The sequence below is a fragment of the Mastacembelus armatus genome, chromosome 13 (assembly GCF_900324485.2).
Source record: "Mastacembelus armatus chromosome 13, fMasArm1.2, whole genome shotgun sequence".
Lineage (NCBI taxonomy): Eukaryota > Metazoa > Chordata > Actinopteri > Synbranchiformes > Mastacembelidae > Mastacembelus > Mastacembelus armatus.
The window spans coordinates 5,424,302-5,446,030 of record NC_046645.1 but is presented as its reverse complement, the minus strand read 5'-3'; the positions used below and the strand labels follow the sequence as shown (position 1 = coordinate 5,446,030).

General features: G+C 38.5%; 1 protein-coding gene across 3 annotated transcripts; it reads right to left on the bottom strand.

The window, feature by feature from the left end:
• Positions 1-3,889: 3,889 nt before the first annotated feature.
• On the bottom strand, positions 3,890-20,979 carry scn4ba (sodium channel, voltage-gated, type IV, beta a). Of its 3 annotated transcripts, none has more exons than XM_026333384.1 (6): positions 20,182-20,979; positions 14,777-14,940; positions 14,461-14,680; positions 14,122-14,251; positions 13,217-13,319; positions 3,890-4,005 (listed from the first exon to the last, which is right to left on the bottom strand). In XM_026333384.1, the coding sequence occupies exons 1-5, from the start codon at positions 20,273-20,275 to the stop codon at positions 13,229-13,231; spliced, it is 699 nt and encodes a 232-aa protein (XP_026189169.1). In that variant the 5' UTR covers positions 20,276-20,979; the 3' UTR covers positions 3,890-4,005; positions 13,217-13,228. The 3 variants fall into 3 exon arrangements, with proteins under 3 accessions (XP_026189169.1, XP_026189178.1, XP_026189162.1); XM_026333393.1 differs by lacking the exon at positions 3,890-4,005 and adding an exon at positions 5,577-8,933; XM_026333377.1 differs by lacking the exon at positions 3,890-4,005 and having other exon boundaries at positions 5,577-13,319.
• Between the last annotated feature and the right edge of the window lie 750 nt (positions 20,980-21,729).

Below are 21,729 nucleotides of genomic sequence, written 5' to 3'. Positions count from 1 at the left end.
TCTACACAGCGCCGAGGACATTAATTATAACGATCCTTATTCTCAATCCTCACTGCGCACCTTTTCTCTTTAAACCAACTCACATTAATCAATGTTCACCTAAATCACCATTGCTGAATGTAGTCATTAAAGATTTTATATATTTTAATTATGTTTTGACCATTATACCGAGCACTGGAAAATGAATGAAAAACTTCCCCCTCCCTCTCCAGCTAGGGCACCGGACTGACAGCTTTAATATGAGAGTGCCCAGTTTTCCCCCTCTCTCTCTGTCTCTCTCTCTCTTTGTGCTGACAATTATTAATATGTTAAGTGCTTAGTATTAATGTCTGTTTGAGACGTTTCTGTTACTGTGCGTAAATTTCATCACTTAGTAATTACTGAAGGCTCGAAAATGATGTTTTTAGTTGATTTAACTTGGAAGGAGAATAACTTTATCAAGAAAGAGGAAAAAAAAGAGACTTTTGTCCAAATTTTCATCTCGCCCGGTGGAATAATGTTTGAATCCACTTTTTCTTTTATTCGCTCTGGATTTTAGGGAAAGGGCCACGCTCATAAATGCAAGCTATCCGGGCACTAAAAGTCAATAAAACCACTGCATCTCTGCTGTTGTCACATAAACATTTTATAGAAGCATATTTAGATACTGAGTCACATATCAGCAAAATGGAGTCCCAGTCAGATAGAAAAACAGCGGATCCTGATGTCTTAGCATTTGTTAGTGGTTGAAAAAAACGAACTGAGATTTTTTTTTCTACACATCAGTGCACGCGTTGCCATCATAAAGGTGTAGCCACTCGTCCCCAGACAGAGACAGCGTATAATTAAAGTAATTGGCAATTAATTAGATCCGCATGAGATCATGCTGACCTTGCAGATGAACTCTTTAATGGCTTGTGAACTAGAGCTATCGATTCCAAAGTGTGTTGGAGCTGATTGAAGACGTGACATCATGCCATGTCATGGAAAAAAACAAAAACACATCATCTATAAGGGTTTTGTGAAACCAAAGCAGGCCATATGGCAAGGCCAGTTTCAGCGCAGATACACTCTCGCTGCACTGTGAGCAATTAGGAAACCATATCGACCAGTATAGGCCATTATTGCACTATTTAAAACACCTCTAAGAAAGAAAGACTTTCAGTGCAACGTGATAAGTGGAACCATACACACGTAGTTTACGCATTTAATGCCCAACACGATAAACAACATCAACAACAAAACCTTATATTCACATCAAATGTACAGTTTTTAAAAGCTGTAGTTCAATAACCAAACTACACTAACATGGCCCATTTTCATTGAGATGGTCGACTTCAGGGAGGTTAATACTAATGCTTTATTGTGGTTGTACCTCACCCTACCTCTACTGTAATGACATAAACGGTGCTATTAAGTGGGTTGCGCTTATACCGTGCCCGGGAAGGTGGCGCGCAGCGCACAAACACACACACACACACACACATATATATAGGGAGAGGGAGAGAGTGCGCTTCAGGCGGCGCGCTCAATTAGCCTAAATGGAAACAGTTTTCATTCGCGTAATAATTCACTCTTCTCTTCTCTCGTCCCCCCATTGAAACACTTTCTCAATACATATTTTATTATGATACGCTGAACTCCATGACAGGGAGGAGCGGCACAGAAATCTCAACAGCCCCGTGGGTTGTAATTATTAGAAATTAATTGGGTTCGAGACCCCCCTCAGATGCAAGTGTAAAATAAAAGACTGCCTTCCATACCAGTTCAAAATGGGTCTAAGTCAGTACAGTGAAGGTGAGGAAATATTCATTTCAACAAACAAGAAAAAAGGGCTTTGGTAGATTTTACTGTATTACAGTAGTAGCGCATTCGGCCGTTAAGGGGTTAAAAATAACACGATCTGTGTTGGGGGCTGTGGAGGCAGACTAAAAGTGAAAAGGGAGCCTCCGGCACAAGGAAATTACCAGCGCCCGCGTGACCTTTGAGCAAGGTAATCAATCAAATGATCAACAGGGATATTTATCACGGCTTTGTCTAACCAAGCATGTTTGTAGAAACAAAATAAAAAATGTAAAATGAAGATATTCTGGGATCTCAACTTTGTTTAGTCTAAATTATTATAAACTACAGACACTAAAACGTTTATTATTATTATTATATTGACAACACCAACAATAAGGATAATGATTATAATAATTATAATAACAATAATAATAATTATTATTATTATAATTTAAAAGGATGTTCCTACACAGATATAAAGTCACTAATGGAAAACAGAAATCAGCCACAGTGCAGGCCCACATGCAGTCACACATATTACAAGCCTACTGTATTTTAGACAAATGTTAGGAACATGTTTTCGTCAGGGTTTTATTTTTTACTACTTATTCCATCTATTTATCACAGCTATCCGGAGAATACACCGTAATATCGCATGGATTTCCTGCTTTTTCTCTCTGTGTGTAGCTTGAAAACCTCGCAACAATTTGTTTGGCCCAGTGCATGCTGCCCCTGTGTGGAGAATTATCGACTCAATCAAATGCAGTAGCTTTCAATGAATGCAATAAAATAATGCTCTGCCCAGTGAAGATGGATTATTTTCTGTCCGATGGTTCTTATGTCATGAGACTAAAAGAGTAAACGAGGAGGACAAGTAATTAGATTTAAAACTCATATTTTGTTTTTAGAACGATGTCTTTTTAAATTACTTTTTTGGCAGCAGAGTTTTGACAGCACAGTATTTAAAATTGTGGAGATTTTAAGTGAATATTGAGCAAAATCGTGGCTCAAAACGCGGACTCAAATTCATTGTCAAGGTTCTTAAAAAAATAAAACGAAAAAGACTTCAGTGCTACAAAACTGTTCTTCAGTTTTACCTACACAAGGTTTGGATATAAGCTCTACATGCCTGAGAAAATCTGGTGTTATTTTAGTGGCGTTGTCTTTTTATTCCATATGCAAGCAATATTTCTATTCAAGATATTTCTATGCTATAATATAAAACCAGGTGGCACTAATTTTTAATGAAATCAATCGTTTTATCTAACTGGGTGTTAATGCATATATGGCAGAAATATGTTCTTAGTATACCAGAACGAAAATATGTGAAAAATAGATAATTGTATTTCAAGTCAAACAGCTGCTGGCTGTGCCCACATTTACACGAGTAGCTTATATCTTTTCTTTTAATTGCAGGTGATTTATATAAGAGGACCCGAAATGTATTCTACTATTTTTACTAAAGTAAATTTACAGATCAATTTAAAGTCATTTTATTTGCATATTTCAAAATAACGAAAACTATTAAGATCCTCAAACATGAAGCAACAGAAACCAAACAACGCGCTATGTTCTATGTTCTTACTGTATCAGGCTGAGTCCATGTGAAAAGACGAGCGAACCTTGCTGGTGAAAATTCTTTATACTCTACCGCCCTCTAGCGGCAACTGTTCAGTAATGATAAGCGTTCAAACACAAATACTATGAACCACATGTCATGACTGGATGTACAAGATAAATGATCTAAGTGATTGTGGTTTCATCATTGGAAGGCTTGGTATGGATTGGGTCAGGAACCTAAGAAAGCAGAAGGTAACGCTGACAGATTAATGAGACGGTCCAGCTTGTACTGAAGTAAAGTGTATTTTAACAGCCTCTTCTGGACTCAGTATCCAGCATGGCAGACAGATTACGATGCGCTCCTGAGACAATCTGTGGAAGTAGTATTGATAGAATTGGTGTTGGTCATGGCCATATTTATCTCTGAAGACTGCTTGACGAGTGGGTCTTATCCACACACATACATACATACATACACACAACCCAAGATACAAACTCATCCTCTTCAGTTTCAATTGATGTTCTCCTTGCACCAGTGACATCAACAGAGAGATGTGACATGTAATCAATGGGACAGTCAATCAGGTTTATTTATCTCCATTTCCAGTAACAGCAGACAGTGGGATCCTTGTCAGATTCCCGGTTGCAGGGTAATTAGGGAACATACAGATGGATGAGATGCTTGGGACAGAGAGAGAAAACCAGTCAATAACCGTGACAGTGCCTGCAGCTGTGTGTTTACGGCACAGGTCTACTGAACTTCAAACAGACATGTTCAAAATACAAATTATACCTCTAAAATGATAAATAATAAATGATATACACTCTAAGATAGATAAGATAATCTTTTGAACTGCCTCCATCACTGACGCCCTCAGACATATGCAATGAACAGAATACAGTAAGTCCCATGCAGCAATATGCCTGAGCTGCAGTCCTTTCTCCAAAAAGCCAAGTGGAAGCTGGGAGGGAACATGCTGTCTCACTTCAATGAACTCCACACTCTCCACTCTATATGCAAGACACTGTACCCTATAGTCATGATAATTCATGATGGGAATAGCCAGGGTTCAAACCTTTACAGTTTGGGGCAATCGAAAGCATCTCAGGAACTAGGAACTGTTTTCTCCAGAGACCATTGATGTTAAATTTTTTATAGAAGTGCCAGGTAAGATAATCAATACCAGAACCCTTACCAAACATTTAGTAGTTGTCACGGCATTGCTATAATGCCAGTTGTATATCTGGTTTGAAAACTCATGTTCTGGCTTATGTTACCATAAAAAAGCACAAATAATTAACAAATGCTTTAATTATTTAATAGTTTATATTGTATGTCATGGTGAAATGGTTACAGGTTCAAATCCCACTTGAACCTGAGGCCATTCTGTGTAGATTTTCTCTGACTTCATCCCACAGTCCAAAGATATGCTGGTTGGAGTTAGGTCAACTGGTGAATCTAAATTGCCCGTAGGTGTTTGTCTGTCTCTATGTGTGAGTCCTGTGATACCTGGGGATCTGTACAGGGTGCACCCTACCTCTTGCCTAATGTCAGCTGGGGTTGGCTCCAGTCCACCACAACCATAAATTGGGGTGGGCACTGAGGGCCACAGCCCTGCTTGTTTATAGCGACCCCTGCCCTACCAGTGCTGATTACCTGGGTCACATGTGTTCTGCCAATCAGAAGCTGGAAGTTACCAATTCATTTTGTCTTCACCCACTTCCACCCTCATCTGAGATGGTATCTTCCATCTTGTGATTGGCTGAACACACCTGATCCAGGTAATTAGCAGTCGTTAGGGCAGGGATAGTTGGAAAACAAGCAGGACAACAGACTTCAGGGAACATGCCATGCTGCTTTGACTGACTGGGACAGTTGGAAGGAACAGAGGCATCTTTAGCCATCCTTTCTAAACAACACTGAAATCTGAGCACATGCACAGTGAGAGAGCCAGGTGAAAAGATGCATCTTTTTTCAAAATGTGAAAAAATGTTAAGCCTTGTAGGATCCAGACCTCTGGTACTGAACAAATGAAAGAATCAAACAAAGCACCAAGTACCCTATGTAAGTGACAACCACCATTAGTCTGTAAATTGACATCTTATTTTCTAGTATGAGCTATTATAACTAAACACCATGGGCTTATGTTCTTATCTATTAGCCTGCTATTACTTTGTTGAATTTCAACATTTCATTTTAACACCAACTAGCCCACACAATGATGGTAATGTGTACTTTTTTAAAAATAAACTCTAACGGCACAGTTGCATTGTTAGAGCATATTTCTTAATCTGGTCATCATCAGCAGATTGTTTTTCTGAGTTTGATTGAGTGTTTTATTTTAAGTGGATAGTGAGTGTATTTGCTAGTAAGCTGTTTTATTTTATCATATTTTGAGAAAGTCCTGGGGGAGAAATTTTTTGACCCAGAGTTAGAGGCTGTAGCTGTAGACAAGTTGATCACCCGCTCATAGTCAACTAGCAGAACATCTGTAACATGTCACTTTAGGTGGCTTACATGTTTTATATGCTGTAATCCATAAATATATATGGTTTAAGCTGAGCAGTCTTCATGAGTAGAAAACAATGTGGTGCATTTCTACAAAACCTCCACAAGATGGTTGTATAAAGCAGTTTACAGTTGCAATATGTGGCTCTTGACTTAAGCTTGGATGATGATTTGACAATTGCCAGAAGGAATTTATTTAACCACCTGCACATCCTTCAATGTACTGGTCATCTCACTCACTAACTGACTATAAATCCATGCATTAATCCTATCAGTGATTCTTATTAGTAGACAGTAGGTTTGGCAGAGGTTAGTGGCATATTCCTTTGAAAGCCCTGTAGTATTAAATAATGTTTTGACGTCTATTGAGGTCAAATTAACACAGTGGTGACTGGCTTTTCCACTGCCTTTTTAATCTTAAATGTAGCATTAATACAGAGTTTGTGTGTCTTGCATACAGTATAAGACATGTAATCCCAAGTGTGTCTGACTGTGAAATTATAAAATATTGGATTATCCACATTTATACTATCTGTAACATGTGACATGTCATGCGTGTGGGTTGTTTTATCTGAACATTAGCAATATAAATATATTTGATCATACAAACACCAAGATTTGTTGTTTTTAGAAAAGTTCTCATGTCACTTTCTCTTGTAGCGTTAAATGGAGATAGAGATAATGGTGACCAAAGTATTTTTGAGATTGCACTGTGCTCTACTTTGACAATAGATGAATGAAGGATCATTGTTTTAAGTTAGATAAAGACAGACTGAGACTCAACAGCTCTCTGGGAATTTCAATCAACTTTTTATTTTCAGTGTGTACTTTACTTTTTTTAACAAGTCAGATTTGAGGTGCATAGTCATGAAGGGAACATGAGCAACATGGTCACAAATACAGACAAACAGCTGAACATTCAGAGTAAAGTGGGTCCAGAAATCCTGGAGATGCAGAGGAGTTGTTATTTTGTGTGAGTGTGTGTGTGTGTGTGTGTGTGTAAAACAGAAATTTGCTGCAAGATTTTGACTTACCATAAAATACCACAGTTTCTTTATTTAGAGCTTAGATAGCTTAGGATAAAATGTGCAAATGTGAATTTGATAAGTAGTTGATTAAATAATTACATTTACAGTAACAGGATGTGTAAAACCTTTTTAAAATTGCAGTGAGAATATGTGGAGGAGTCAGTGTCCACCTGTGCTCAAAATTCAAATTTCTAGCTAGCTAGCCTTAGTCTATGAGATAATCTTTTTCAAGAGATGTAGGAGGCAGTTTGCTCGGTGTGCCGTATATCAACACAGTATATAGTTAGTTTGGCATCACTAACAATAATTTGAACAAAGTCTACTATCTCAAAATTCTTACAATAAATGTTTCTCTTTTTCATCTCCTTGAATCAGGACTGTAGTAAACCTTTTTGCTGAATTGAACCAACATTATATCAGTGAATTGATCTTTTGATCCGTATGGAATGTGGGAAGCAGAGTGCAGACATCAGACTCTTGCCTTGGCAGTGTGAGTTTCAGCCGTTAGAAATACAGAAGTAGTACAAAGCAGTATTAGGTACCTTTTAGTACTGAAATACCATTAACCCAGCAGCAGACAGTATTTCATGTTTTAGTGTATGTGCTCTTCAGTGAGTTGTGTCATTGTAACAGAGTTGCAGCAACAGCAGACATGAGACTCTTGGATTGGTACTGTGAGTTTCAGCCGCTCTGGCAGTTAACAGCAATACTAACTCTAAGGAATCATAGTGGTCAATCAGAACTCCTGCTACTTTATTTTAGTGAATAATGTGACAGTGACACTGCTGTATGTGCAGCTGTTTAGCTCTCACTATAGCTGTCAGCTGGGAGTGAATTCCAGAATTTTACAAACAGTTTGTGTCTTTTCGATTTTGTGTAAACCTATACATTATACCTCACTTCTTATTAAATGTAGATAAAATGTCCAGTGGACAGAGCAATTAATATTATATACATAGTCAAACTAGTAGCGCTACATAATGAAATCAGCGACAATTTCAGCACTATTTATAATCATACATTGTTTCAAACAGTAAAATTGTAGCAATTATTTTATCAGTTACTTAAATTATAAGTTAGCTTTAGTTTTAAATTGTTTTTTTTTCTCCACTATGCAATCATAGTCTGAGTGAAAATACCATAAGTGCATGTTATATATTTCATCAGCTTCCACTAGAGGGCAGATTATATTATGTGTCAGGGATTTACCACTGGGTGACAGTCATACTGTATCTACTGTGTTGTATTGCGCCACTGCAGAGGAGCATTGTACACCGAACAGGGCATACTCAGTACTGCAGCTATTACTGCAAGCAGCTGGATGACCTCAAGAACCATCTTAGATTCAGGACAGATTCTTTTTTGGTCAAAGACAAAACAAGCCAGAATGTCTCAAGGAGGACACAAAAATCATAATTTGAAAAAGTTAACAGCCTGGGGGGTTTAATACAGTTTCATAGTGTTAATAAGGAAACTGTTCCCCAACTACATCTAGACTGTTTTCATGCAGGTAGAATTATTCTGTCTGTAAAGTATACTGTACCTGGCCTTCATTTAAATACAGCACCTTTACACTCTTCTCACATGTCTAGTTTGCAGTGCAGTTTTTGACATGTAGATTTTTTTTTTTTTACTTTAGTAGTTTTACTTTAATGAATTCACCCTGGTTGAGCAAGTGAGAGAAAATAAATAATATCCTGAAATGTGAGGCATCAGATTAAAGGATTTCATCTCCTAATAGATAAAATTCAGGTTAGGACTCAGAAAAATGGAGACTAAACAATATGAACTGTGGCCAAAACATTCATGCATCACAATACTTACATGAAACCACCGTTTTGTTTTGCTATATCAGGGTTAGGGTTATGATAGAAGAAAAGTACATAGACAGATTAACTCTATAATATTGCTTGTCCCTACAGGAAGACTTTGGATGTATATGTGCACCTTTTTAGAGAGGATCTGTAGAACTGGTTAGACAAGTAAGCAATATGTTTATGTGTGTGCGTGCGTGCACGTGTGCAAAGTATTACTCACATTGTGGGGCCTTCCTTATGGGGACCAGATCCTTGCTGCACGGACAATTTTTTGTGCCATTCAGTGCCATTGATTTGAGGACATTTCAGCCAGTTCATACAACCTCAGAGCTTTTTGAGCGTTAAGATTTGGTTTCAAAGTTAAGGTCAGAATTTAGTGTAGGCAGGGATAAAGATTTGTGTTAGGCATACACAGCGTGTGTGTGTGTGTGTGTGTGTGTGTGTGTGTGTGTGTGTGTGTGTGTGTGTGTGTGTGTGTGTGTGTGTGTGTGTGTGTGTGTGTGTGTGTGTGTGTGTGTGTGTGTGTGCGTGCGCGTGTGTGTGTAGTGCTTCATTATATCCATGACATTCACAATTTTACAACAAAATAATACACATTTCTAATGCTGTACATTTACAACGTTAGCAGCTACAGTAAAACACTTCTCCAATGTACTCACAATTAACAATCACATATCAGTCACTACCCCAGGTCTATGAATATGGATCAGTCTTGATCCCTTTTAAACCAGCCATAAAATTCCAGTGGAAATACAGTAAACAATTGAATTGTCCAAATGAGCACCATTCCAAAGACAGATGGTCTGATTTACACGGTCGTTTGATACTTCTTAAGCATGTGTTGTACCCTATCTGTATATTTATTGAAATTAGATCGTCTGAATCATTTAAGGGGGTAGACTCTGGTACGTAGGTTATCTAGTGTTATCTAGATCATATTCAAGTAAACTCAAATTCAATTTTTGTGCAATTCATAACAACCCAAATTCTACGTTGCACATTGCCCAATGTGTAACTTCATACAATATTGCCAACTGGGATCTACTTCCTGAAATGGCAAATCACAAGTTTAAAAAACATACTGTACATGATAGGCTAAATAATGCCCTCTGGGGTTGCAGTAAGGGTTGCTGTGATATTAAAAACGTAAAATTGCAATGCATTTATTTATGTATGTCTTGCAGGGCATTTAAATAGCTGATTTTTATCCAGCTCTTTCGCGTGTTCTGTTCCCCAAAAGGAACCTGTCAGACTACTGAATGTAGATGCAGTATAAATCATACTATATCGGAAATCAGTGTAGATATAGGTTTCATTATAGAGCTAAGTCCAGATAGGGCCCATATGTTCACCACATCATTACTATGGTTATGGTTATTTTCATAAATAGCTCTACCTGAAAATTCCATTACAGATGTGTTATCTGAAATTTACAGTAGAGTTGTCCTCAGTCAATAAAAGTAAAAAAAGGTTTTTATAATGATGATTGGATCTGCAGCTCTTGATATATCTTTCATCTTCTGAAGGAATTTTATGCCAAGTGTAAATGGGACCTAATATAGATTGATCCAATATAGATAAATCTGCCTAATGTAGCTATATGAACCTGATGTCAATACATTAGTCCAACTGAGATACAGTACTACAGTGCAGATACATATGTCAGTACAATGAACAGTGCCTTGGACAGACAGAGTTACCATCACAGCCAGTCCAGACACATCTATAAAGTGCCTTATAACAGGTTATTGCATAATCTGATGTCTGTCTTATTGCTTCCATTGAAAGCAAGAAGGAAATGCACTCCAGTAATAGAGAGCAGTAGGCTGACAGAAGTGAACAATTAGAAAAATAAGATAAAATCTTGCCAAAGTCTGTTCAGTCAGACAGTGTAGTCAGACAATGCTCAAACCTTTTTCACACAATGCTGTTTTCAGGTGCTCAGTCAAACATGACAAACACAATTTGCGTTGGCTTTTGTTAATCCTTGTACTATAATAGAACAATGAGTGTTAAGTCTTTCTCACACTGCAGCCACTCTGAACAGTGGTAAAGTGCTGTATTGTTTGTTTGCAGCGCCAGTGTATTACGCTCTTCTATCAAAGTAGCTCTTATTTGTATTTGACTGAATGTGTAGGTGTATATATGTGTGTGCCTATGTGTGAGGAGCTTTCAGCTGTCTTTGCTATTTACATTATGTGTGTATGCGGGTGTGGCAGGTGTCTGCCAGCTTCACAGAAGTGATCTCTTGTAGAGTCTAGTTTCCACTGGGCGTCTTAGCACTAAGTTCTTTCCTATTGACGTGTCACAGGATGAAATAGAGAAGTGATATTAAAAAGACCTTGTTAGCTTTTTATATATTTTTATATATTTTTTCTGTGATTACCTATTAAATGTGACACATTGTTTAATTTAAGCATGTTCCACCATTGTAAATTGTATATATTTGTGTATTTTTTCTCAGCTCCCTCCAAACTCTTATCATGCTAAGACACCAGTACTTTTCAGAAACTCAAAGCAAACTTCTTATAATCTTAAATTCCCACAGTTATCAGATATAGCCACAACAAGTAAAAGTTGGCTAATCTAAACTTTGGACTGAACGAAACACTGAAAGTATTACATGTTTCTAGACAGTTGGCAAAGAGAAATTAACTACTGGCCTATTAGAATATTTATACATTCATTTATAATAACTCTGACATATTGGATATGATGCTTGTAATGAATTAAAATAATTTTGTGGACAGTATTTAATGCATATTCCCTGACAAAGACTTTACATTCTTTTGCAGTAAACTGTCCCACTGTTGTGCCATATCATTGGAGCTGATTTTACTATCTTTGCACAATTACAAATATATTAGGTTGCACTGTTGTGTGTTTTCATACAGCTTTCAGAGAAGGCTTGTCAGTGAGTGTCCGCATACAAATGTGGAAATGTGGAGGTGAGTTGGTATCTGGAGAACTGTGTACATTTTTGGGTGTTCCCCACTTACAGTATATCCTGCTTATGTGCCATTAAGCAAAGTGCTTTTCAGCTGTATAGTTCAGATTTAGAAATACTAAAAAGTTCAAACATTTGAATAAGTGCAAAATGTCTCTCACCATTCCTTCACCATAAATACTAGTTGGCCATTACTTTAAAAGAATCGCCTTTCAATCACCCTGACCTGGTTAAAGGGTCAAGAACAGTTGGGAGGTGCTTATTGAGCACTGACGGAGCTTCAGTCAGTTGAGGTTAATGTGAAGTCTTATAAGGGACCCTACAGATACACACAGAAATGTTCCTGTACTGTGGTGCTAGACAACATATACTTATATGAAGTTATATAAAATGCGCACATGCTAAAAATGCATTGGTTATTAGTCAGAAGCAGCATGATTAAGTTCATTCCTTTCTATAGGGAGCTGGGAGGTCTGGGGATTGTCTTTGATGAGGGTTAGGGTTGGTTTTTAATAGGTTTTCTGTGAATTTTATCCTCCCACCAGCAGAGGGAGCAGAAGCAGAACAGGCACATGTGTTTCATCTTAAGCAAAACAATAAAACCTGTGCAGAACTGGATCCTTCAGTCACCTAAGAAAGCCCAGCTGTCCGCATGAAATATCAAGTAGTTGATCAAAATCTGCTGTCAGAATTAAGGAACTAAACACCCAGAGTGTGAAAAAACCTGGGCCCTGCAGTAGCATAAAAGTTGAAGCTCAGGCTGTCATGGTGGTTAAGATCAGTTGTTAGGTCTGGACAAAAAAAGTTTTAAAAACCTAGTTTCAAGACTGTTAGAAACAAAAGTAGGGTTTGATGATTACTCAGAAGAACAGTAAGTCTATAAGTGAATGTAAATTTTGTATATGGCTGAAGGATGTTGACTTAAATTTATGAATGGTCTTCTGTTTTGTGTTATGTGAGGTTTTAAAAAAGCACTCAGTTGACATCATGGCAGTTTAAAGATTATGGAAATTTATGGCCTCAGAGTTTGTATTTTTATTGGTCCAGTTTGTTTGAGTCCAAGTTTGACTGAGTTGTGGATTACACAATCCCATGAAACATGGAGTAGCTTCTTAGACTGGTAGCTGTAGACTGATACTGGAGTGGCAGGTGGATACTGACATTTGCTCTATAAAAATGAACTTAAGACGTATTGATAGTATTTGCATATTGTTTTACTAAACTGATATAATTAGCATTATTTGTAAGACGTGGTTATAGAAGGTTTGAAATTAAAAAAAAAAAAGTTAATTTATTTGCAGACATACCTTGATTCAGAAAAGAGAGAGTGTATTGGAATCAAGTATGTAAAACTGGAGGCAGATCTAGAGCAGAATTTGATAACAGAGGCTGTAACAAATGGGCTGTCATCTTAGTGAGAGAGTGATCCAGGCCTATGCACACTTCACCCTTCCCAAATCTCAAGCATGATTTAAAATAGACAATTACATGTTGTATTTGTTTGCCACTAGTAAGATAAAACAGTCCATAGAACAGCATTTTCTCTGAGCATGTACATTTGTCTAACATATATACAAACATACAGACATACTTTGTATTTTGCTCATGCCTTTGGTGTCCCTTTGTTGTCAGCTTTGGCTCCTGAAAGTCCATTTTCTGTGTTGTCATTCCCTGAGCTCACCAGACACTCTTTACTGCAGGGGACAGAGAAACCAAAGGTTAACATGGATACCCATGGGTGAGCTAGATTAGTATGCAATTGTAATTGTGCATAGTAGTCAATGGATATTTGCTGCTACTTAGGAATAAATATTTGTGTTGTCAAAATAAAATTTTCATCACACTGTAGAAGTTAATTTTGTACTTTGATCTCTACCCATTAATGTTTTTGTGATGCATTGAATCATTTAGAATAATTTCAGTGCTTGACGATTGAGTTTATGCTCACACAGAATAACTCCACATGACATAAAATAAAAGCACAAACCAAAGGGTTCTGAAAAATATGCATTTATAGTTAAAGGTGTATGGAAGGGACTGTGTGAAGGGGTTGGGGCTGAATACAGTAATGGAATCGTAACGAAATGTGAAAGATAATATTTTTGGAGTTTTAACTGGCAATATGAGTAGAATAGTCTTATAAGCAACTTATGCTAATGGCTTTGAAACCTAATATTTAACATTAATAGTTACATTAGAGGTTAATAGTCAGAGCCACTATTTCAGGCCACAGTGACTTCTGTCAATATAATAGCCTAGTACTGTTGCTATGAATTCACTTACTCTACCCTAATCATTTACATAGACGACATAGACAAGAAAATTAAATTATCCAGTTTTTTTAAAATGAAAAAGTATTGGCACAATCGATTTTCACATCTACGTGGTGTCCACTGAATATTTTATAATAAGCCTTATATTTTATGCTGTCTATAAACAAGCCTAATCTATTTAAGCCCTCAGTGTCCTTATTGTCATTGTCAGTGGTTTACTCACTTCTTCTCATCATCCTTCCGCAGGAAGTGAACAACCAAGGCCTTTATTACCATGACAATGATAACTAAGCCAATGACTCCACCCAGAACTGAGACAATGATGACTGTCAAAGTGTTGTCAACCTCCTTCACTGAAAAGAGGAAAAGATGGAAAGATGTTAAAATGACAAAAGAAATATGACAGAAACAACGCAGAGAAGAGTGAGATAAGACACCAGCAGCAGAAACACGCCTGATCTAGCGTCTTAGTCTAAATCCAAAATGCTGTCTTAGCATAGAGATAGATTAAGTTATTTATGAGCTTGCCCCGTGTCTGCAATTGTGTGCATTGGTCACATACTTTGGTCTACCACTATAAGAGTGAAGACAGCACTGTGGTTGCGGTTCTTCTCTTTTGGGTTCCTGGCGAAACAGATGTACTCTCCTTGATCTTCAAAGGTGATGTTCCACAGCAGGATGGAGATGTTGTTGCTCTTGGAGGAGCCGACGAACTCGACACGTTCATGGTACACATTAACCCTGGGTTCCACGCCCTCCATCGGAATCTCTGCTTCACATAGCTACACGCAGAGATGAGTTGTCAGATATGTTTTCATGCTAAAATTTGTTTGTTTATACAGATGGTCAGTATCTATATGCGTGTGTGCAAGTCGTACCTTGATCATGGTTCCATTATCGTTATAATGCCAGCTGAAGTAGAGTTTTCTAATGCCAATACAGGAGGAGTAAGTGCAGGGCAGCAAAACTGTAGAGCCATTCATTGCTTCAACTGAAGACACTTTGCCTGTTGTGACCTCCAGTCCACCAACACTCCATACACCTGTACCAAGAGAGAAAGCCATGAAAACGGATAAATCCTTAATAAACTAGTTTCATAAACAAAAAAAAAAAAAACAGGTTTATAAAAATCACAGGCAATACAGATTCAAAACACCCTTTTCTAGGTAGAACTCACATGGTCAGTTGTAGTTTAGGCTACATCAATTATAAACTGTTTTAGGGCTAAAAAGTCAAAGAGATAAAGGCATAGTTATATACTGGGACTCTGGGCTATGGTTGCTGTAACAGATGAGTGCAAATGATGAGTAAATGGATGACAGTGTTAATTACTGCAAGTACTGCTCATGGAGTGACTACTCACTCTTATTTTTGGTATCAACTAAATAGGTGGTGATACCTGTGGTTTGGCTCTTAGATTGTGTTTGAATTTCTTTAGTTGGTGCTAATGATGTAGCATCTTAGCCAGATTTGTATCTCCTTTGACTGACAAAAAAAGACATGCTAAAGTAACAAAGTAAGTTGCCACAAACTGTCTAACCATTTTACTGGATTTTGCCATAATTGTTGCAAGATTTTGAAAAGAATTCCAAAGCAAAGCAAGATGTTAAGTCTGATAGTCAGAAATTGTATTCATTGCCACACCAAATCTGCCCCTTAATATAGCAAAAGCATAAAAATGTGTAATTTGTTGCAGTCTGTGTTCAGTATATCTGAGTACACAACAGTGGCTCTTATAACTGTAAGAATGTGCTCTGACTGTGAGCACTGTAACAATAGTCCAAAACAAACCTTTTCTCTTACTGAAGAGTATGTGAAACAAATTATTTCCTTTTTGTAAATTACAGTGTGGAGAACAAACAGAAAACTGAATGTAGTTTCAAAATGTCAACACCATCACCGTCATAAAAACAATGCACATTAAACTTCCTTTATTGAAGCTGTGTTTATTGCTTTACCAAATGTGTTTCATAGTTATACATACTGCACATAACCTTCACAGAGGCAATTAAGCAGAAGAATGAATCAAAAACTGTAGTAAAGTTAAAATCTTCCCCTGGTGCAGCAAAACAGATTGTTTTTCTGTTTTCACTGAAGCTGCTGGTACCTGTTAAACTACATCCACTTCAGGTTTAGGAAGTGTATTAGTTCTTTTTAGTTATAAGACCATAATGCTAATATTGTGCAAAATATAATCACACAGTCTTTTATTGATCTACATTGAGGTTCATATTCAGAGCTGAGCAGCACTTCTGTCAGACCAATGGACTCTGTTTTTGCTGATTTATTAGTTTATGTCTGTGCGTTCACTATTCCTGTAAGCATGCCAAGCAGAGTGACCAGTATGTATGTAGTACTGACCAACTGACTGGGAAACATTATAGACGAACAAGAAAACACTGACTGGCAGATAAAATGGAAGCTACTAAAAAACACTGCAAGAAGTGCTCCAAATAAAAATGAAAAACATTAATCATGTTTATGGTAATATATTATTAGTTTTGTGTGAAAAAAGAAAATACTGCATAGTTTTTAATTTCCAAAAAAGAAAGCTCATCTTGGTTTTTGGGACTTGCTTAGCTGATTTTGTTGGTTTTGCAATGACAGCTGGTGTAATTCTCAGATTGTGGCTCTGGTGTTTCACACACTTGGGGCCTATTTATAAACACACTCATCTTCACTGACCTGCTCAGGATCACATTGCACTTGGACATGGTGCAAGCAGTGTTAGAGTACATGTATGCTTATGTATTTGTGGAGGATTACAATTTATAAAAACAGTAATTTTGCACCACCTGCTTTCCAGTTCTCGGAAAGCATGTTTTAACAAAACCCTGCAGTCCTTGTGGTCATTTGAGATATAATTTGGTGCTAAATGCTCTAGGTACACTGTAATCAGTTGGGTTTGTAAGTTCAAAAATTAGTTACTCATAACGTACTGCTGTGTGTAGAAGACTTACTGCATTACACTATTAGCATAAAAGTCTGGAGAACCTGTATCATTATTGCTGTTCCCTCTTTTTCCTTTTTCTTTGGCTATGTATGCTGTCTATACTGAACTGAATGTAACACACATCCCTAACTTAATCACCAAATTCATTGCTTATTCTGTTGTTACTATTTATGGGTGATATTTTTTGTGAGCAATTCTCTAGTATCATAATGCATTAAGAGTATATTTGGCTGTACTTCTGTGTTACACCCTTTCTTCTTCTAAAATCTGATATTTTTTTTACCTCTCTCATCTGTAACTATCTTGACTTGTTTTCTTCTAGCATCTCAGCCATTGTGGATTCTGCTTGTTCTTGCTACTTCTTTTAGCAGCTCTGGGAACTTTGTCTCTCACTCCCTTTATTTCTCAGTGTCTGAGTGTTACTTGCTCTCAGAAATGCTTCATCTGGGATGCTCTAACTAAACAAAAAGTGATGGGATGTGGAGCGCTGATGTGTATATGTGTTTTGGATGTGAGACAGTGGTGTAATCAGTGACCACTTAAAGGCTGAAATGCTTGCTGTAGCTGGCTCCTGCTCTTTCTCCTTGGGCTGCCTCTTAAACTCTCTGCTAAGTACAGTAATGAATATTCTTCTACTCTCTATGCATCAATATTGGCAGAATGCCAGTGAGCAATTTTTGCAACCAAGTGCTCCAGAGGGAATGATGATACAAAGGAAAACAAGTGAAAAAACAAAGTAGAAGCATTCTAAATGGCTTGTGCAGCATGTCTGTATCCACATTGGAAGCATGATGATCATTTACATATTTGGGAGGAGTGTCCCCTCATGTCCAAAAATAGATTGTTTTGCACCTTTGCTCTATACTATCCTTTTTCTCTCTGCCCTATTACTCTTCTCTACTCGTATAACTTTACTGTTTGTCCCCAGGCGACCCACAGATTTATATGCTGTAGTCATGTACATATTATGTTTGTTAGGTATTCATTCTTATCTTTGTCTGTGTGTGGTTATATGTGCATGAACTCACTCATCCACATACCGTATATGTTGTACTTTGTGTGTGTGTGTATACATGGATACTAGTGACTATATGATATATTTAGCTCCACTATCAAATATCTCTTTGTCCCATTTGGGAAACATCAATATCTGAATCACTGATGAGAGGAAAAGCAAATGACTGCTGCATGTGTGTCCTTGGATAACTGTCAAGGTGAGCTTTTTTTTTTTTTAACTAGGCCAGAGATCGAAGGGTTAATGTATTTCTGAGTGAACCCATAGAGAACTGACTGAGGAGACTATTACCTCTATGAGCAAGAGAGAGAAGGGAGAAGGAGAATAGAAGCAGAGATGAGTGGGGGAGCAGGGGTTATGGAGGAGGTACAGTGTGTAGGATGTGATGGAGGGAGTCACTAGGGAAGAATCGTGCGATACTGTAGACAGGAAGAGGTAAGAGGAATGAGATCTACTCTCTAAGCTGAATGACTGACAGCAGTTCAGAGAATTACCACAGCGGTTAAGTAACTCAACACAACTGTGGGTGTGGGTGGAGAAGGTGGGCTCATGTTTACACTGCATATACACATACAGATCAACACTTGTAATATGCCATGCAAACAAGTAACAATGTGCAGTATAACAACATGTACATGACAACTACTGATGACTGTTATTACCTGTTTTTCTCACTGAGTGTTGTACCACAACTCTTACATTACATTGTTCTGTGTTATACTGGAAATGCAGTCTGAGGCTTATGAAAGTGAAAATAATAAAATAATGTCAGGGTTTAAGTAACAGTAGTTTTGAGTGATTGCATGTTTCAGCTTCTTTTGGATTACAGATATGTTTTCAAAGGAGGATCTTTGGTCCATAAATGAGCCTGTGGTCCTGTTACTATGAGAGCTTATTGTCATATATTGTATATTTACACACAGGGCAGCATGGTGGATGAGTGGTTACACAGCAAGAAGGTCGTGGGTTCACAACCCAGCCTTTCTGTGTGGAGTTTGCATGTTCTCCCTGTGCTTGTGTGGGTTTTCTCCAGGTACTCTGGTTTCCTCCCACAGTCCAAAAACATGTATGTCAGGTTGATTGGTGACTCTAAATTGCCCATAGGAGTGAGTGTGAGTGTGTGAGGTTGTTTGTCTCTATGTGGCCCTGTGATGGACTGGTGACCTGTCCAGGGTGTACCCCTGCCTTCCACCCAAAGAGAGCTGGGATAGGCTCCAGCAGATCCCTGCGACCCTGGTTAAGGAATAAGCGGGTATAGAAAATGGATGGATGTGAACTATAGCTGTATGTACAGTATGTATGCTTTATTTTTTTCCCCTTAATGTTCATATTTTGTTCATCACTAATGTATATTTCCTAAAAGGCAAACACAATGTCCACTGTGACAAAGGATTCTTTGGTGAGAGTTACTCCTGAAAAAACTTTTGCTAATATGTTTAGGCCTTACCTTGACCTCAATGCAGTGTTAATCACAATCCAGAATAAAATATTCAGTATAATGTAATGTCGTTCACCTAAAGTTGATCTGTTTTTTTGTTCCATGAATCTCAGCTGTGAATTATGCTCATTTTCCAAACAAGTGAGAAAGAAGGAAATGTGTGGGGGCACTATTGGGCACTACAACAAAATCGGGAAGTGTATGAGCAAAAGCACAGATCACCACTGCACCACTACGTCACTACCAGTAATACTATAACCACATACAGCCACAGACATGTATATGAACTACAGCTCTAAGAAACGTATTTTATGTAATCATGAACCAAAAGTTTTTTTTTATTCTTTCCCCTCAATTCACCCTCTTTGAAAACCTTACTAAGTACATGCACACATACTTGTTTAGCTAAACACTTATCCAGCTCAGAACCCAGATATCCAATATGTCCAAATCCAGATCAGCCAGAGGTTGAATGTTATTGACCTTGAAACCCTGGCACAGCAACAAGTAAACATCACCTGTGAAATTACTATGCGTATTGTCCTTCAGGTGTGAAGAGGCAATGATGAGGCTTGAGAGCTGAAGCAGAGATCAGCAGATGTTGGTATGTAGAAATAAAACAAGGTATGGATTTACTGTGACAGTGAACCACCCACCCAGACTGGCATAAAAAAATACTGAAACAAAGGGAGCAGTGGAGCAAGGTATAAAGGGTATATAAACAAGTTGAAATGTTTAGGCAGTTAGAGATTAGCTCATCCACATGCTGGCATGAAAGCGCTTTATAGAGGGATAGAAGTACAATGTTGTGGTTTAATGTAGAGATAGTGGAAACATGAGGAATGACAAGACAGCTGGAGACAGAAGTATAACTCACCAAGCAGCAGTGCAACTGCCAGAGCGGCATGAAGTAGATCCCCTGATCTCAGCCGACCAGAGACACTTGAACCGGTGCTGTCCTCTGACGCCATTACACCCCCTGGCTGTCTGTCTGTCTGTCTGTCTGTCTGACTCTTTGTATGTACAGAATGTGTGCTTTTGTCAATCTGTCCCCTTCTCAGTCTGGTTAGCCTGAGCCAAGTCTAACCTATGCAAATATGTGTATTTCTGTGTTTGTATTATTTGCCTCTGGAACAAGGTGGGACACTGAGCTGTGCAGCTGAAGGCAGAGTCTGAAGTCCTGGTCTCAGTCCCTCCCTCTTCTCTCCTCCTCTGCACTCTGTCCCAGGAATGAACAGGGGGTGGCAGCGCGGAGTGGAGGATAAATTCCTTCAGGGAGCTTTCTCCCGTCCAGTTGCTCCTTGCCCTGCACTCCAGGACAGCAGGGGAAAAGACAGACTGAAGAATGCTGTAGTTGAATGAAGAGTACAAGCTCTGTCTCCCTCCCTTCCTGTCCTCTGTTGCTGTCTCTCGCAGACTCACTGGTGATTATCCAGCAAAGCAGAGTGTGAGGCAAAAGACAGAGAGGAGAAGCGAGGCAGAGCAGTAGCGGTGTAGCAGCGTAGTGTCAAACAGCTCCACTGCTCCAGCAGCAGCAGCCAGGGAAGCAGGCTGGCCAAAAGACCCCACAAGGGGAAACATAGGCTGAAGGGGGGAGGAGAGCACACGACAGGCAAAGAGGGATGTTGAAGCAGAGCCAGCAGCCACACAGAAAAGCAGAAAGCGCGTGTCTCCCCAGCCGGCACAGGGAGGAATGAGCAAAAGAGGTACTGCAGAGGTGGAGGTGAAGCGAGAGGAAGAGAGTGAAGGAGGGGATAGAGTGAAAATGGTTGGGGGGGGTGAACTGATAACTGCTGCCACTTACCCAGTACAGTAAGGCTGAGTCAGCCTTCAGAAGGATTTCCAAGTCAGACACCCATACCACATTCCCCTGTCTTTACTGCATCATTCATTCCTGTCTCCACTTTGATGCACCTCTGATTTCACCTCTGCATGGTCAGACTCATATAAGATCTGACTTTTGTCCACTGGCAAGTTTTCTATCAAATGACTGAATGTTTTATCTGCCTTGTTCCCTTTTTGCCTGTGTGTTTGGAGCTTGGTTTAATGAAAGGGGTTTGTTACGTTGTTATTATTCTTGCCATCCTTACAAAGGCTTTATTTTATTTTTGCTTAACTCAGTAAAAGCTTTTGTAAACCACTATGTCTGCAGTCTGCCACTGCACAGGGCTTTGGCTAAGCATTCACATTGTGATTGGCATACAAATCTTGGTAGATGTTTAAAATTGGGATGTTTGCAGGATTTGCATGGTGCAGTTGGTGGTGTTGTCCTGTAAGTCTGATTCATGTGTTTACCAACTCCCTAGCATACATGCCTTAATGGGCTGCAAGTCACATACAGTAAGTGTATTGAGGTATAGGTATCCTTCACACTGTTACAAAACATACCTTTCATTAGTCTGAGCTCAACCTGCAAAATAACCTA

Bases quoted from the DNA above. Each gene is read 5' to 3' on its own strand.
- scn4ba (XM_026333384.1), bottom strand. From the start codon at position 20,275: ATGGCGTCAGAGGACAGCACCGGTTCAAGTGTCTCTGGTCGGCTGAGA. The intron at 14,941-20,181 runs GTGAGTTATACT...CTCTTGGTACAG, and splicing joins GGCAGTTGCACTGCTGCTTG to GTGTATGGAGTGTTGGTGGA. The intron at 14,681-14,776 runs GTACGACTTGCA...CTCTGCGTGTAG, and splicing joins ATAATGGAACCATGATCAAG to CTATGTGAAGCAGAGATTCC.